The 17,679-nt window shown below is 35.1% G+C and overlaps 1 protein-coding gene across 1 annotated transcript; it reads left to right on the top strand.

Moving 5' to 3' along the window:
* The first annotated feature begins 389 nt into the window (after window positions 1-389).
* On the top strand, window positions 390-4,143 carry guca1g (guanylate cyclase activator 1g). The gene is given in 6 exon segments (XM_056452012.1): window positions 390-634; window positions 739-819; window positions 821-854; window positions 857-888; window positions 1,916-2,006; window positions 3,639-4,143. Coding segments are annotated over 6 exon segments (561 nt in total). The 5' UTR covers window positions 390-433; the 3' UTR covers window positions 3,761-4,143.
* Window positions 4,144-17,679: the final 13,536 nt, after the last annotated feature.

Raw genomic sequence — 17,679 nt, 5'->3', positions numbered from 1 at the left:
AATTGGCCCAATTATAGTAAAAAAACAAGACTGTTTCATAAAAAACATTAATAAATGTAGACTATTTTCACTTGAAAATTACTAGTAAATTTCTCAAACAACTGCAGACAAATGGAACACTCTCAATAAAACATACTTTTTTAAAAATAGCAGACTTAAAGTTCAAGCTCAAGTGCAAACTTTAGAATGAAACATTGAAAAAAGTAGACCGTGAACTTTCACCAGGAGAAGCTTCCACACATCGGATCAAAGAGCAATGAGATTTAGTCCATCTAAAAATACCAGTCCGTTCATAGTATAAGGCAACACGTTTCTAGTCATAAGCAGATTATGTCAAGTTATCTGTGAGGAGGAGAATGCAGCACGCACACATTTCGCCTGGATGCCGTGGCTGTTTTCAGATTCACTTTTTCATATTGCCCAAAAACTGAACATGGGCCAGAATCAAAGCGATGAAGAAGAGGAAGAAGTGGAGCTAACAGAAATCCAGCCTCTTTACACCAGATTCATGAAAGTGTGTCCCAGCGGAGCTCTGCATCTGCATGAATTTCGCAGGATCTTCGGCGTTCAGAGCTCATCAGAAGAGGAGGCTTTGTACATGGAGACCATTTTCAAGTCCTTTGATACAAACAGGGTACGAATTGTAACAATATTTCTCAATACTGATTACAAAGCAGCAATTTCTATGCATAAGCTGTGATTATGTGCATAAATAATGAGCTAATCAACCGTTTGCAGGATAACGTCATAGACTTTATGGAGTTTGTTGCCGCCGTCCATCTAGTCTTGAGAGGAAATCTGGAGGACAGGTTGAAAGGTCTTTTTTAAAGTCTATGATAGAGATGAGAATGGAAGTTGGACAGACAAGAGGTTATACATGTCATAAGGGTAAGAATCATCTTCATTTTGGACCATCTTAAAGTAAATATTCACCCAAGAATTAAAGTATGAAATAAAATATGACAGGTTATAAAATATGAGCCAGGTTTTAATATCCTGGCTCTACCATGCTGTATAATAGGGTTGGATAGTGGCTTTTATTTTGCTTCCAAAAGTGCATAATCGCAGTCAAACCAGCCAGGGTGTTAAAGCATGTATTATGAAGCAGATTGAAGTTTTTGTAAGCTAAATATTTCAACATTGATGCACGTTATGTGCAAATAACGTATGCAACTTGTGTCGTAAGATGCATAGGCACATGCACATGACATTGTAAGAGTAATAATATACTGTATAACATTATACAGTAACACCAAAGCAAGTACTTACCTTATTTGTCGCCATCTTCTGTGGTAAACAAATTGTGGTAAGTTGTTCCAGAAGCTTCCACTATGAATGCAACTTAAATTACATGTCATATGTTGTGTTAGAAATCAGGAATTGAAGTTTCAAAAAGGGTTTATTTACTTTAAAGTCAGTAAATCCGTTGTTTTAAAAGTGACAAATTGACTTTACTTAAAAAAAGTGAGTAAACCCTTTGTAACTTGGAACTGTTAGGTTAATTTAACTTAACTTTTTGAATTGTGCACATACTTCATTATTTTAAGGCAATGGGTTTACTCACTTTTTAAAGTTAAGTCAGCTAATCTTTTTAAAAGCAGCAGGTTTACTCACTAATTTTAGGTTAAGTCAACTAATCATTTGTTTACAGTGTGCGTCAAACCCCTGGGTGGTGTATGGGTTATTTTTATGACGGATTTATGCCTTCTTTTGGAAGCTTCAAAATAAAAGTCACTATCCAACACTATTATAGAGCATGGAATAACCAAAATACATGCTGAAACTACTCAGACTGTGTTTCTCTGACAGAAAAAAGTCATATATACAGAGGATGGCTTGAGGGTGTGTAAATAATTATATATTTTTGGATGAAATGTTCCTTTAAACATATTTTTTTTCTTGGTTTGGTTTCTAGATTCTTTGCAAGCTCAAGAAAAACAGAATCAACATGACTCCAGGTGAAATCTGTGATAGGATATTCGAACTTTTAGATGAAAACAATGATGGTAAGTGTGTTTATTTTCCCTTTCTCAAATAAATAGTTGTCATAAGATCAAAATACTTATTAATATATAAAACGAAATATTATTTCCCAAATGATGTTTAACAGAGCAAGGAAAATTAAACAGTATGTCTGATAATATTTTTCTTCTGGAGAAACTCGTATTTGTTTTATTTCCGCTAGAATAAAAGCAGTTTTTTTAATAAAAAAAAAAAAAAAACATTTTAAGGTCAAAATTATTAGCCCCTTTAAGCTATATATATTTTTAATTGTCTACAGAACATCCCATTGTTATACAATAACTTGCCTAATACCCCAACCTGCCTAGTTAACCTAATTAACCTAGTTAAGCCTTTAAATGTCACTTTAAGCTGTATAGAAGTGTCTTGAAAAATATTCAAATAGTCAAATATTATTTACTATCATCGTGGAAATGATCAAATAAATCAGTTATTAGAAATGAGTTATTCAAACTATTAAGTACTAGAAATGTAAAAATTTTGCTCCGTTAAATAAACAGGGGGGCTAATAATTTTGAATTTAACTGTGTGTATGTATATATATATATATATATATATATATATATATATATATATATATATATATATATATATATATATATATATATATATATATATATATATATATATATATATATATATATATATATATACACACATATATACATATATATATATATATATATATATATATATGCATACATACACAGTTATATATATATATATATATATTCAGTTCAGATGCAAAAACCTCTAAGTGCCATCTAATTTTTTTCTAAAATGAGCATTTTTCTCAGCCTCGTATGAGTTCAAGTATTCAAGTTCAAGTATTTCACTTTAAAGGCAATGAAAATAACACAAGAGAAAAATGCAATTTTAGAAGAAAATATCAAACAGCATTTAGAGGTTTTGCTATATATATATATATATATATATATATATATATATACACACACACACAGTTCTTTACAGTAACCAATTACATGTAATCTGAATTGTGTAATGAGATTCCAAATTCCAAATTTAGTACTTAAATAGATTATATTCCATTGTTAAATGCTTATAATCAGATTACAGTTACATTTTATGAACGCTTTAAAGGTTATTTATGGACTTTATATTATAGCAAACTGTTCATAATTTATTGAATGGGAATGTGTCATATAGGCGTTGAATTTTCATAATACAGAATGGCCATGTAATGTAATCACTTAAATACCATTGTTTTTTTTTTACTTGTATGCACCCACTTTAGTAGTGTGAATTATGCAAAAAGTGTAAAAATATTTCTAATTGTTTGTGTTGAGGATTGGTAAAATAAACAAGATTGGGATTACTTTTGTAAATATGTTTTGCAAGTAATATCTTGTAAAGTTCTGAAATGTATATGATTATGTATATGATGCTCTGTGGACAATGACAGGCACATCAAATCCATCAGATACTTTTCAAAAATATCTACAGAATCTACATTGATAAATAAATAAACAAACAGATAAAGAATCTACCACGCATTAGCCTAAACATGCTAAATATGGCTTATCCTGCTACTAAAAGAAGCTTGTGGGTGGTCAGTGAAAGTGTTAATTAAAGACAGTGCTGGTCTTGATCCGCAGGTCAGATCTCATTGTCTGAGTTCCTGGAAGGGGCAGAAAGGGATGCCTGGATTATGGACCTCCTAAAACTGGACACTAATGCACGGGTCTGGTTCAGGGACAACTTGGGGAAGAAAACATGAATTCTCAGGCTAAGGTCAAGACTCAGGGGGGCCCAAACCTGCCTGGCCTTTCACAATCTTTCAGACGCCGGGCTCTGCAAACACTACAGACCTGCACTGGAGGTCAGATAATATTTGCCTTCTGTCATGAGCGAAAACGTGCCTCATCAGACATTGATCGCGTTAATCGTCATCCGCATGTGTAAAAGAAGCTTCCGTTTCTTCATAATGTAAAGCTGATGAATGGAATGACACTAAATATGGATTATGGAGTATGAATGATACGTCCATAGCAGAAACTGTAGCTTTGTTCCATAATTTTGCATTTATACAGTATGTTTGTTTGTTTATGTATTCCTTCACATTATAGTTTAGTTGAATTGTTTGTCATATGCACAGATACACACATGTAATTTGCTTTATAAATTATTATTATTATAAAAATATTATTCATAAATTGTATACTATTATTCTATAAAATATTATAAATGAATTATATGCTTATTTATGTATCTTACTATATTCAAATTTGATATATACATATAATATGTGTACCTAATACACATATCCATAATAATTATATGAAATTATTTAGTTTATTGAATGGAAATGTGGTCATATTTGTGATGATTTATGTTCATCTGTGCTCTTAAAGGTATACAGTGTATGTTGGATGTAAAATGATTTTTTCCTTTTCCAGGTATTCATCTTCATGTGCAACAATTAACCATTCATAAACAATATGCAAATGAATGTTACCAGATTCTGCAATAATTGGGACAATCATTCGCATATGTACTGTATAATGTCATGTAGATGCCTTAAAATGTTTTTTTTAACCAAATAAACACTGCTTATTCAATGTGCTACGAATGTCTTCTGTGTATTTTGAGCATCTTAGGACAAGACAAAGAAATTAGTAAAGAAATTAATTAATAATTTCTCACCATACTTCTAAATTATTAAAATGTATTTGAACTTATTATAATTGTTATAATAATTATTATAATTATTATAAATTATAATATTATAATTTCAATTTAAATATGGAACGGAGAAGTTTTCAATTAAATGTGTGCTATAGTTTGCATTCATTTCTGGCACAAAAAACTAAACATTGGATGAAGTCAGGTTTTTCTAAATAAAATTTCTTGTTTTACTTTACATATAAGAGTTACATGTAGTTTAATCACATTGCAATCACGAGTTAATCACATTGCAATCACTCTGAAAACCCAGTAAAATTTTTTATAAAATGCTGTAAGTAATTATGTTTAACAAGGGTTCATTCAGGTCAATTGATTTTATTTAATTAGAATTCAAGGTTTGTAAAGTGTGTGTGTATATATGTATGTGTATATATGCACTCTATATAAATATATATGTATATATATATATATATATATATATATATATATATATATATATATATATATATATATATATATATATATATATACATTTCTTTTTTTATTATTTCTTTTATTTGTGCTCTTTGATTAATCAGTAGGACAAGACAAAAAGCATGGAGATTACCACTTTATAAGTGAACAATTAATAAAACTAATTAATTAATTAAAACAAATAAAATTGAAAAATGACACATAAAGATGACACAGATGAAAAAAAAAGATGAAAGATGACACATTTAGGATGTGTGAATGGCATTTGAAGTGTAAGTGACTGTGAATCAATGTTAGGGCGAACATCAAAGATTTTCCGTAAAATACTATACTATACTACACTATACTTGCACAGTTTACTGATACTATGGTAGTATTGCGATACTATGGCTCCAAAATATTGGTGGTGCCACTGTAGTTAGTAAAGAGTAGTATGGTCATTAATAGTTTCTCTACAATAGGTATTGTTGCATGTGGAAAAGTCACTAAAATGCTCACACGTTTGTGCAAAAGTAGAGCATTTTGTTTTAATAGTCTTTGAAGCCCTTTAAGGTTGCAAAACTGCGTAGAATTTGTGCCTTTTATGGTAACCTACTGCACGTTTTCTGACGCTTTAGTTCAAATGCACATCTGAATCGGTTCATTTCTGTTCCTGTCAATATGATTTAGTAGCTACAACTTTGATGATCTCTTAAAAAGAACAACTCATAAAGTAACATTTTGAATTGCTACCTGATTAGAAAAAAAAAAAACAATAGATGAAAATCCCAAAATAGCAACAGGAAACTGACATTTTGACCACTTTCATTTGGCCTAATTCTGTTGGAAAATTGCTCTTCTTGTAACTAATTTCGTTTGGTATAATTTGTATCTTTATTTTAATATATTTTTTGTTGGTCAGATCTACAAAATAAACAAAAAGAATGAATACATTTTAAGTGAAGTGAGGTGAAAGTAATACTTTTTTGCCTTAAGGGAATTATGAATTACAATCAAGTAGGCCTGTTATAACATAAAATATAGTATTCTGACAATTTTTTAAATAATTTGAGTTATGAATTACAGTATCGCAATACTAATTAGTATCATGATACTTCAGCTGGAATAGTATCGTAAGATTAATTAATGGTATCTCGACAACACTATACTATACTCTACTCTACTCTACTCTACTATACTCTACTATACTATACTATACTATACTATACTATACTATACTATACTATACCAAAGTCCCTTTAAGGCAAGTCATTTCTTTTGGCGGCCATATTTGAAACGCCTCCTGAACAGTATGCCCAGGGGTTCTGTTTAAATAGGGAAACATCAAATTCTCTAAAATAGTTTCCCAAACTTATGATTAAACATTTTAGATTAGGGATCTCCAATAAAATTAAACATTAAACTTTTCCTCTAGTTTCATTTCTAAATCACACAAAATCTGCAGAAACTCAAGTCTGGTTCGAGCCCCTCCTCCGGAAAATCATCAGTCTATATCGATCGATGATTGGCGTCTGTACTAGTAGGCGCGCCTTCATTTGCCATATTGATCATTACACTTTTCCTCATTCAGAATTATACAGGTGACACGTCTTGTGTATTTGAGAGTCTTTGACTATACTATACTGCTCAGCAAAGATTAATCACAATTAATCGCATCCAAAATAAACGTTTGTTTTGATATTATATATATTTCTGTTTATTTATTATGTATAAATACGCACATGTATATATTTGAGAAAATGTTTATTTATATTTAGATATAAAATATATATGTATGTCAATTATTTTCTTACCCATTTGCTTTTGAATTTCTTTGGATCTCAAACTGATGTACAGTAGATGTTTTGAGGATCTTTTGGTCTACTTCACTATACTATATTATACTACTATACTATACTATACTATACTATACTATACTATACTAAAGAGCATCTGATATAATGTGATGAAAATATAATGTATATGAAAATATCTAACATGCCACACTTGTAAAGTACTGTAAAAAATGAAAATGGACATATAAAGTCTTTGAAAATTGTTTACATTTGACTCTGGAACCATGGTATAAGAACTAATCAGTATAAAAACCATGGCCTGTGGTCTGTTTATTTGTATTAGAAGAAAAACAATGCTTTCCATTTCATCATGTTTCTTTACTAACTGTGAACCAATTCAAATCATTAGATAGATATAAATTCAGTATGAATAATGCTATGGCTATCATTTTATGTCTCATCGCTGGAGATAAAATCATATTGAGGAGCCTTTAAAAAATGCATCATGACTGAAGTCTTGACAACTCAAATTGATCAAATGCGACAAAAGAAAAACTTAAAAGTGCATTTTGAATGTAGACTGAAACAAACAAAACCCAGACAAGAGCATTTAAAAAACTGTATTTTTTCCTCATATTTGAGCATTTTGCACTCAGAGATTCATATAAACATTTGCTGCGGTTGTTCTAGAATATATCAAAATCTATAATCAAACGGTTTCTGCAGGAAAAGCCAGCCTGCAACCAGCAGCACATTCATAATTCATCATTCATGACATATGGCGAGTTTACAGGACATGTGACACACAGGCCATGCGCACATGCATCATTTATGTACAGAAATAACCCTTATTTTCTGTGATTTATTGAGTGATTTACTCAGGACAGCTTTACTCTGGATGCCATGCGTTCACAGATGCTGCTTAGCAATGAACTATTCTTAACAGCGACATGATTCAAACCGTGTTTATTTTTTTTACTCTTAATCCTGACCGGGGCTCATCCTCTGGCTGAACCTCAATTAACCCCAATAAATCATCACAGTGCTGCCGTTTAAGGACCTCGGCAGAGATTACATTCCTCAAATTAACTGCTAATTATTTCATTTGCTTTGTGTGATGGAGTGTTAACACACAGTAAAGGCTGCAGGATTAGCATTAATAGCACTGACTGATCGCTGTACAGCACTTTTGGAAGGAAAATATTATATTTACGATGTGGAAATGTTTGAAAAAATTGCAAAAAGAATAAATAGAGTTTTATTCCATACGCCTTCCTATCTATCTATCTATCTATCTATCTATCTATCTATCTATCTATCTATCTATCTATCTATCTATCTATCTATCTATCTATCTATCTATCTATCTATCTATCTATCTATCTATCTATCTATCTATCTATCTATATCTTTCCTGTGATTCAATTTTTATATATATATATATAATTTTAAAGAGGATTTTTAAAAAATGTACAAAATTCACAAGGAACATTGACATGTTTTGAAATAAACATTTAGAATTTAATTAAACAGAGATAATAATTTACTATAAAGACTAGAAGGTAATATTTTATTGACTTACAAATTCATAAAACCATGTTATAATGTCCATCTGGTAATAATTCTGAAAATGCAGCTTAAATCACAGAGATAATTACTACATTGAATGAGAACTCATTTATTTTACATTATGATACTTACATTTTTTACTGTATTTTAATCAGTTTTTGGAAGAATATTGATTATTCTCAAACATTCTCGACTCAAGTCTGACTTTCTTTCTCTGAAAGCATTTGAGTGTTACCTTGGCCGTGTTTTGGACCATGGTCTTGCTAAAATGTCCACCCTGGTTTCATCGTCATCCTCCTGGTAATTTAGATGTTGTACTGAAGCAGCTAATGTTTATTTACAATAAGGAATTGCAGAGGGTTGCTGAAAAACTACTGAGAGATTTCAGCTGCTGTCTCGGCTTTCCCTGCCTTGCTTCACCTTCCTTTCTTCATGTGTTCAATGCTTTTTCCCTGCGTCATTTCATTTTATTACACATTACCTCAATTGTAAACTAATTAGATATGTTTACTTGGCATGTGTGGATTTCTTTGTTTGTTACCAAGATCCAAGGACAATTTTAAGTCAGCAGCACCTTTAGAAATATGTTTTCTGAGAAAAATGGTGGCGTGTTCAATACATTTTTTCCCTGCTGTATAGTGGCCTACTTAAAATATTGAGTTAAAGCAAGGTTTATCCTCAAGTCAAGTTTACTCAAGTCAGATTATATGAATTCTGAGTTAAACTAAATGATATTTTTTACAACATCACGCAACATCTTAAAGTTGGATACAGTAAAACATCCCTCTCGTCTTCATCAATACGTCTGGCTGTGTTTTGTCCTATTTTTCAGTTTTGACTTCATTGATTTGCATGCACGTGTCTAAATGTACACTCTTGACTTCAGAATAACTGTAGTTTGTGTGTCATTTTCTGTAAACTGGCCAGCGTTCAGTATTCCTGAAGGATTAAATGCTTTCAATCTGATTTACAAAGTATTTCTGCTGCATCAAAGCGCTAGCGTTAGATCAGTTGTTAGAGCTCTTTTTTTACAGGCTTCAGAAGCAGTTCCTGGCACTTTATTTAATATGCATGCAGCTTTCTGGACCTGTGTGAAAAGAAAACTGATTTATACGATACAGTAGAGTACAGTACAGCAGGAGATGCTCATACTGTTAATACTGCAAACACAGCAGTGCAATACAATATTTTTAATGACATAGATAGATAGATAGATAGATAGATAGATAGATAGATAGATAGATAGATAGATAGATAGATAGATAGATAGATAGATAGATAGATAGATAGATAGATAGATAGATAGATAGATAGATAGATAGATAGATAGATAGATAGATAGATAGATATCTACCCCCCCCCCCGATTAATACTATAATTTGATTACAGTATATGTCAGTAATGCCATTACAACTGAAAGTCTCCTGAAGGATGAAGCGTCTCTGACCAATAAAATATTCTTCGATGACAGCACTGCAAACCTTGTTCTGAGCTCCATGCCATATCGCAGCATTGTGGCCTTGAGAATAAATGTGTCTATGTTTAGTGAGCAGGAATTTGAGCTATGAGACAAAGGCAGAACTCGCTCACATGATCCAGCAGCCATCGATGCTCTTCAGCCAAAACTAGCATCAAACAGTATCTGCTAATATATTTATGCTAGTAGTTAGAATCTACTCTTATAGACTACACACAGTAAAGTTTGTGTGCTCACAGGTACATTATGTGCACTTAATAGAGTCAGAGAGGATGAAGTTTGAAATAGCTGTTTTATCAGTAACAGACTTTTTGTTTGAGTCTGAGTGAAATGTTTATTTGGCTAGCGCTCATTGTTAGTTTTTAGGTGAACAATTAATCGATGCAAGTTAACCCAAAGAAAAAAAAATTGTTTGTTGTATTAATTTAAAGGGCATCAATGGTGAAAAATCTACTTTACAAGCTGTTTGGACAGAAATGTGTGTAAGTATAGTGTATAAACTGTAATATTGGGGTGAAATAAACACACCCAGTCCTCTTTTTTATTTATTTAACAACATAAAAACGGTGGACCAATTGGAGCGGTTTTCAGATCGACCGCAACTTTACGTAGGAGTGTGGTCCCCCCACCCACCAATATTGATTGACAGCTGCGGGCATTAACATGTCTGGTAGTCACGTGTATAATCATATCAACAAGAGAGGACGAGCGCAAAGCAACCAGGAATAAAGGTCTGTTCAGTTCGCTAGAATCCATCAATCATCATCAAACGTCATCAAACGTTGTGTGACTTTCACATGTTTAAAATGTTTTTAAACAGTGCACGTGTGTAATGAATTACAGCGATTCACTTCAGATTTACTTCATCAGCACAGCCGTGTCTCAGAACAATTATAAAGGAAGACGCTTCAATCGCGGTTCGTGGACGTTAAATCAGGTTTATTTTGTACATTAATATAAGAGATATCCATACAGCAGTGGATATTACCAGTATCATGTCACATATGCGTGCAAAACAAGTGCAAAGCTTAACGCGCTGTCTCTCTCTCTGTGTGTGTGTGTCTGCGTGTCTGAGCTATGTGTGGGTGTGTGTATGTGTCTGAACTTTGCAATGTGCTTGAACTTTGTAATGACATGTGTGACTCATTGTTGCAAATCCACAAAAAATTTCATCAAATACTGATTGTTAAAGTTCTTACTGTAGTATTTCTCACACACGTTATGTGAGATCTGCTTCCTGAGGCAGCCGAGGGCGGCGATTACTGACAGGCACGTGGGAACGGTGGGCGGGGAGGACTAGCCTTAAAGGGCCAGTACAAAAAACAGCAAAACCTTTTTTCCAGCTATAATATAGACACTTCAAACAGCTATAATAAATAATCTGATGGGTGTTTTGAGCTGAATCTTTACAGACACATTCTGGGGACACAAAAGACTTATATTAAATATGAAAAAAGGGGTAACCTATGTGCCCTTTAAGTCTGACCTATAGACCAATTATCAACCTACGTCACACATGATGCCACATGGGTCCCTGGTTGCAAAAAAACCACAGGCTGCAATAGTAAAGCTGCGTTGCGCTGTAGGATTCCAAAGCTTTAAGCTGCAGTCACACTGGGCTTTTTCTCCCATAGACTTTCTATTCATTCGCACGCGAATGAGTCAGACCGGAAACGCAGGGTCATGCATTAAGAAATCGCATCACTTGACTGCATGAGACCAATCGAGGATCAAAACAGGACCTCTCTGGACAGAAATTTAGTACATGGAGCAATCGCTTGCTTTTTTAATGTCTAATCCTCTTGTTTAATCCCGCCCCTTTTCGCAGCGCGTGCAACAGAAGTTCGTACATACAAAGCCCAGTGTGACTGCAGCTTTAGTTTGCTACATCGGGAACGACGCGAAAAGAAGGATACGCCCCCTACTTAATATTCAATTTCAGTCGAAAGTACACCAACATACTGAAATAAAAATCTTAGTAACTTCCGGTTCATACGGACTTTAATTATTTCGTTTTATTGTATATTCCATGCAATCCTATACTGTACATGCAATCTGCAGTGTTTTATTTATTTATATATTGATTCTTTTTTTTTTTTTTGCTATTGATGTCTTGTAGTCAATTGGCGTCAAGGTGGCGTAGTGAGTAGCACAATCACCTCACAGCAAGAAGGTTGCTAGTTCAAGCTTTGGCTGGGTCAGTTGGCATTTCTGTGTGGAGTTTGCATGTTCTCCCATGTTTGCGTGGGTTTCCTCCGGGTGCTCCAGTTTCCCCCACAGTCCAAAGACATGCGCTATAGGTGAATTGGGTAAGCTAAATTGTCCGTAGTGTATGTGTGTGAATGGGTGTATATGGATTTTTCCTATTGATGGGTTGCAGGTGGAAGGGCATCCACTGTGTAAAACATATGCTTGATAAGTTGGCGGTTCATTCCACTGTGGCGACCCCTGATTAATAAAAAAAACTGAAAAAAAATGAATGAACGAAGGTCTTGAAGTCATTTAGATAAACAGAAGAACTGCTGAATGGTCAATGTTGTTACCATATTTTGGATACTTTTCTGTCACCACAGCAGAATGAACTGACAACTATTCCAACTAATGTTATACCACTGAGCCACAGTGCCACCCTATTTACAACATACTGTGCAGCATATGTAAATGAGCACTGCTTTACACTATTTTTAAAAATAGCAGAGAGCTAAATATTATACTGTGCTGTAATATAAGCACACACTAAAGTCAGTCTGTGTGTAAATAGTTTCAGTCTAGCTTTAATGACGCCATCTGCAGTTTGTAAAACAATATCCAATTTACAGTATATTTACAAAGGGAGACTGTGAGGCACAGCAAGAAGGTCGCTAGTTTGAGTTTCTAGTTTGGGTTGCAGCTAGAAGGGCATCCGCTGTGTAAAATATATATAGTTGGCGGTTCATTCCACAGTGTAACAGTACATAAGACAAAATAATAACAGATATGAGCTTGTGTGTGAATGTGTGTTTGTGTGTGTGTGTGCGAGTGTGTGCATCTGAATGTGTGGTTGTGTGATTGTTTGTGTGCATGTGTGTGTGTATGAGCATATATGTATATGAGAGTCTGTTTGCGTGTGTGTATGAAATGGTTCACATGCATGTCAGTGTGTGTGTACGAGAGTGTAGGACGTCTTTGTGTGCATGTGTGTGCATGTTTGTGTATAAACGTGTGTGTGCGTGTGCCTGAGTGTGAGTGCATCTGCATGTACAGTATGTGAGGGTGTTGTATGCGTTTGTGTGCATGCGTGTGTGGGTGTATATTTGTGTGCATGTGAGCATGAGTATGTGTGTGTGTGTGTGTGTGTGTGAGTGTGCATGTGTGGATGGATGTGTGTGTGTGTGTGTAAATGTGTGAGTTTGTGCGTATGTGTGTATGAATGTGTATGTGTGCCTGAGTGTGTGTGTGCATCTGCATGTACAGTATGTGAGAGAGTGTGTGTGTGTGTGTGTGTGTGTGTGTGTGTGTGTGTGTGTGTGTGTGTGTGTGTGTGTGTGTGTGTGTGTGTGCATGTGAGTATTTGTGTGTATGTGTGTGTGTGTGTGTGCGTGTGTGCATGCAGTATGTGTATATGAACATGTATGCCTGAGTGTGTGTGTATGCATCTGCATGTGCTGTATGTGAAAGTGTGGTACGTGTGTGTGTGCGCATGTGTATGTGAAAGTGAATGTTTGTGTGCATGTGACTGTGAGTATCAGTGTGTGTGTGTGTGTGTGTGTGTGTGTGTGTGTGTGTGTGTGTGTGTGTGTGTGTGTGTGTGTGTGTGTGAAAATATGCATGTATGGATGCGTTGTCGAGTGTGTTTGTGTGTGTGTGTGACAGTTTTGATGAACATTTGTAAAAGGGTGTGTGAGTCTGCGTGTACACTTTGGGAAATGTTTGTATGAGTGTGTGTGTTGAAATTGTGTTTGCATGTGAGTTTGTGTGCATCTAGGTGAAAGTGTGCGCATGTGTGTTACAGTTTGTGTATGCGTATGTGTATATGAGTGCCTGTGCATGTACGTGTGTGTGTGTGTGTGTGCGTGTGCGCGTGTGTGTGTGTGTGGGTGTGTGTGTGTGTGTGTGTGTGCGTGCGCGTGTGTGTGTGTGTATGTGTCAGTCAGTCTGTCAGCGTGTGAGTGTGAATGTAATGCCAGGTGTCAAAGTGGTGCTACAGTGAAAGTGTGTGTGTGTTAGTGTGTGGTCTCAAGCTGACTCAATGCCAGGCTTCAGGCCTCTGGAGACTCAGAGCTCAGAGACTGTGGATTATCTCTCTGTGAACTGAAGAATGCAAATGGCCAGCTGCCCCTCACAGTCAAAACTTTGGATAACATTTGACCTTAGGATTCAGTGTGATTGACTATTGTTAATATCTCAAGTGACGGCCCTTTTGACAGAAGAAAGAAGATATTATGTTGCAGTATTCAACACTCATTCATACACTCATATTTACATTTTTAAAAATCTGATTAATTTACAACATTTAATCTCAGTTTGCTTTTTGTAAGTCAGCAATAAAACAAGTTTAAAAAGTCAAATTAGAAATGACGATCTCTGTGTTAAAGGCATTCGCCCCAACCCTCTCCATCACTCTCACTCTCCTCTCATATGGGATGTTGGGCAAATCGAAGGTTACTATGGGCCATCTCTGGCCTGCGGGCCCTACTTTGGACACTACTTTAAATAAAAGCCTAAAAGGGTCAGTTTCAAATAGTTGTTAAACATTATTTGTGGGGTATTTGGGGCAGAAACTACAAATATACACTCTAGGGCAGGGATTCTCAACCGGTGGGCCACAGCGATCCTGCAGGTGGGCCGTGAGACAGCTTAAATTTAGCCTTATTATTGTACTATAATTATTTGATTTCATGATTAAATCTGTTTTATATAAAAATAATTGGTGTAATGGCATTTCCCATTTTCTATTATTGATTACTTCAGACTCGGCAAAAAGCCTCATTGTTAAATACAAGCTTAACCGTGGCTGCACTTCTAACCGCTGGACGTCAACTAGGACTACATGTTCAGCTGTATTAAACAAACCGTCACACAAATGTAAAGGTAACGGTGATTAGAGTTATAACAAGTTTGCGCATACCTCACGTCTGCGACTTGTATCAGAGTCGCACATCTCCATTAATTCACAAACTATGCGTGCTCTCTTTGTGTGAACTTTATAAAATTTAGTTGTCCATTTAGTACAACATATAGTTGTAATGCGAGTGTTTTATTACAGACGCACGCCCATACAGGAGGATCTAGCACAACTTGGCGGTCAGATCGATTTGTTTCAACAGACTTAAGGCTCGTACACACCGGGACGCTTTTCGTTAGCGTTTATCGTCGGTGTTTTACGAGACGTTTTTCCGCATTCAGACCCAAGCGATTTTCACTGGCGTCAAGCAGAAGAGTATGCGAAATCACTCCCTGACGTTAGATGGCGCTACACAACTTTATGCTTCTGACACCCCGCTTATAACACAGAAGAAGAGGAAGAAAGGAAGTTCGGAATGGCGGAGGGAGATTCAAACACTTCCTGCTGAGAGATGGCGGCAACAAACGCTGGGCGGCAGGTTAAAACAAACAGAAATACTAATGGATCCAAACAAGATAGAAGAAGAACTTACGAGAATGCAAACTCGGAGGAGAGCGGAAGGCATGAACTGGTTAGTGAATGGGTCAGAAGAGAAGGATCATGGTATGAGGAGGAAGATATGAAAAGCGAAGAATGGATGGCAGTAGGGGGGGAGGGGGTGGAGTACGGGAATCAGAGAGAAGTCAGGGTGGACATACAAGTAGGAAAAGGGGATTAGAGGAAAATAGTTTTGAGGAAAATGAGTGAATAATTCGGCGAAAACTGGACAGGGAACAGTTTAAAATAATTCTGGTGATGGAGAAAACAGATAATGGTGGTTTAAGCCCCATAGCACTCACGAAAGAGTTCAAAAAGAAACGTGGGGAAATAGAAATGGCGAAAATGTTATATGATGGAAACATTTTGATAGTATGTAAATCAGAAGAACAAAGAAATAAAGCAATGCTCATAGGAAGTGTGGGTAAAAAGACTGTTGTGGACAAAAAAATAATGAATGGTCAATCCGGACCCGGGGAGCAGTATGGGGAATTCCAGTGGAAGAAGACTTGGATAATTTAAAGAACATACAGGGAGGCATTCAATTAAATTTTTTTTCAATTCACCTTTATTTGTATAGCGCTTATACAATGTAGATTGTGTCAAAGCAGCTTCACATAAAAGGTCATAGTAAATAGGAACAGTGTAGTTCAGTTTTCAGTGTTTAAGTTCAGTTCAGTTTAGCTCAGTTCAGTGTGGTTTAATAATCACTACTGAGAGTCCAAACACTGGAGAGCAAATCCAACGCATGGTAAAAAGACTAAATAAAACTGTAAATGGAAAAAGAGTACCAAGTGTGTCTACTTATTTAATTCCAGGATGGAAAACTTCCATAAAGGATCAAAATTGGTTGCGTGAGTTACAATGGTAGAGCATATGTTCCTCCTCCTCTGAGATGCTATAAGTATAATGTATAATGTGCTATATAAATAAATATAATGTGCTCCTTTTTTCCGGCTCCTCTCTTGTTTTTTCCGCGCTTCACTCTCGCGTTTGTCAGTGTCTGACAGGATCGGGTTTCAAAAGCACGTCAATAATCAAGTGCAGGTTATTATCATCAGCTCGAGAAGTTTGTTATTTCAGATATAATGTTAGACGCGCGCGAGCGCTAGCAAGAAAGCGAAACCGCTCGCGCCTCAGATTGGCTCGTAAAAAAAAAAACTACGGGGCACAGGGTAAATCTGCTCTTCTTCTGGGCTTTGTGGCTGTTCATCATGACGACGACAAGGTTTGTTTGAGCCCAGGTCGACCATGGCTCGTTATTATATGTATATATAATTCTGCTGTAATGTCTCTGCTCATCGGCTGTGTATTTTAAACATGGCGGGTTTTTAGTTTTCATTTTGGCTTGTTGCATAAGCGAATGACGCCTCTCTGTAAACCAATTGCGTTCAGCTGCTTGTCTGTGGAATAAAATCACTGTCATAAATATTTCGTGCGTAAATAAAATTCACGCATCCGTAATTATAAAATCGTAAAGGAAAACGGAACGTACTGGTAATTTTACGAGGGTACAATTTCTGATACATTTACGATGGGTGTACTTTACACACACGAATTACAGTTAATTTTATAATTACGGATGTGTGAATTTTATTTACGCACAAAATATTTATGACAGCGATTTTATTCCATAGACTGAATAGATAAAATGTTTTTAATTCAACCAAACGCTAGAAGTCTCATTGCAAATGGGCATGAGTTTAAAGGTTTTATCAGTGAGTTAAAAATGAAACCAGATATTATATACATACAAGAAACTTGGTTGAAACCTTTTTTAGATTTTGTTTTAGCAGGCTATGTTATTGTCATAGTAAATGGTAACGGGGGAGATTGTTATATTCGTATTAAACCGAGTATGTGTTTTAATGTAAGATTAAAATTTATAATTACAGAGGTTTGGATAAATGAGGGACGTGTAAGAATACGTTTTTATAATCCATGCAAAAAGTTATCTATGTAAAATTTAGAGGAACTGACAACACAATTACAGGGTAAAGTTATTTGTTGTGGGGATTTTAAATGGCTCAATGCAACATGGGATAAGTTTAATGATTCAAATCGGATAGTAATAG

The sequence above is a fragment of the Danio aesculapii genome, chromosome 25 (genome assembly GCF_903798145.1).
Source record: "Danio aesculapii chromosome 25, fDanAes4.1, whole genome shotgun sequence".
Lineage (NCBI taxonomy): Eukaryota > Metazoa > Chordata > Actinopteri > Cypriniformes > Danionidae > Danio > Danio aesculapii.
This window is presented reverse-complemented; position numbering and strand designations above follow the sequence as displayed.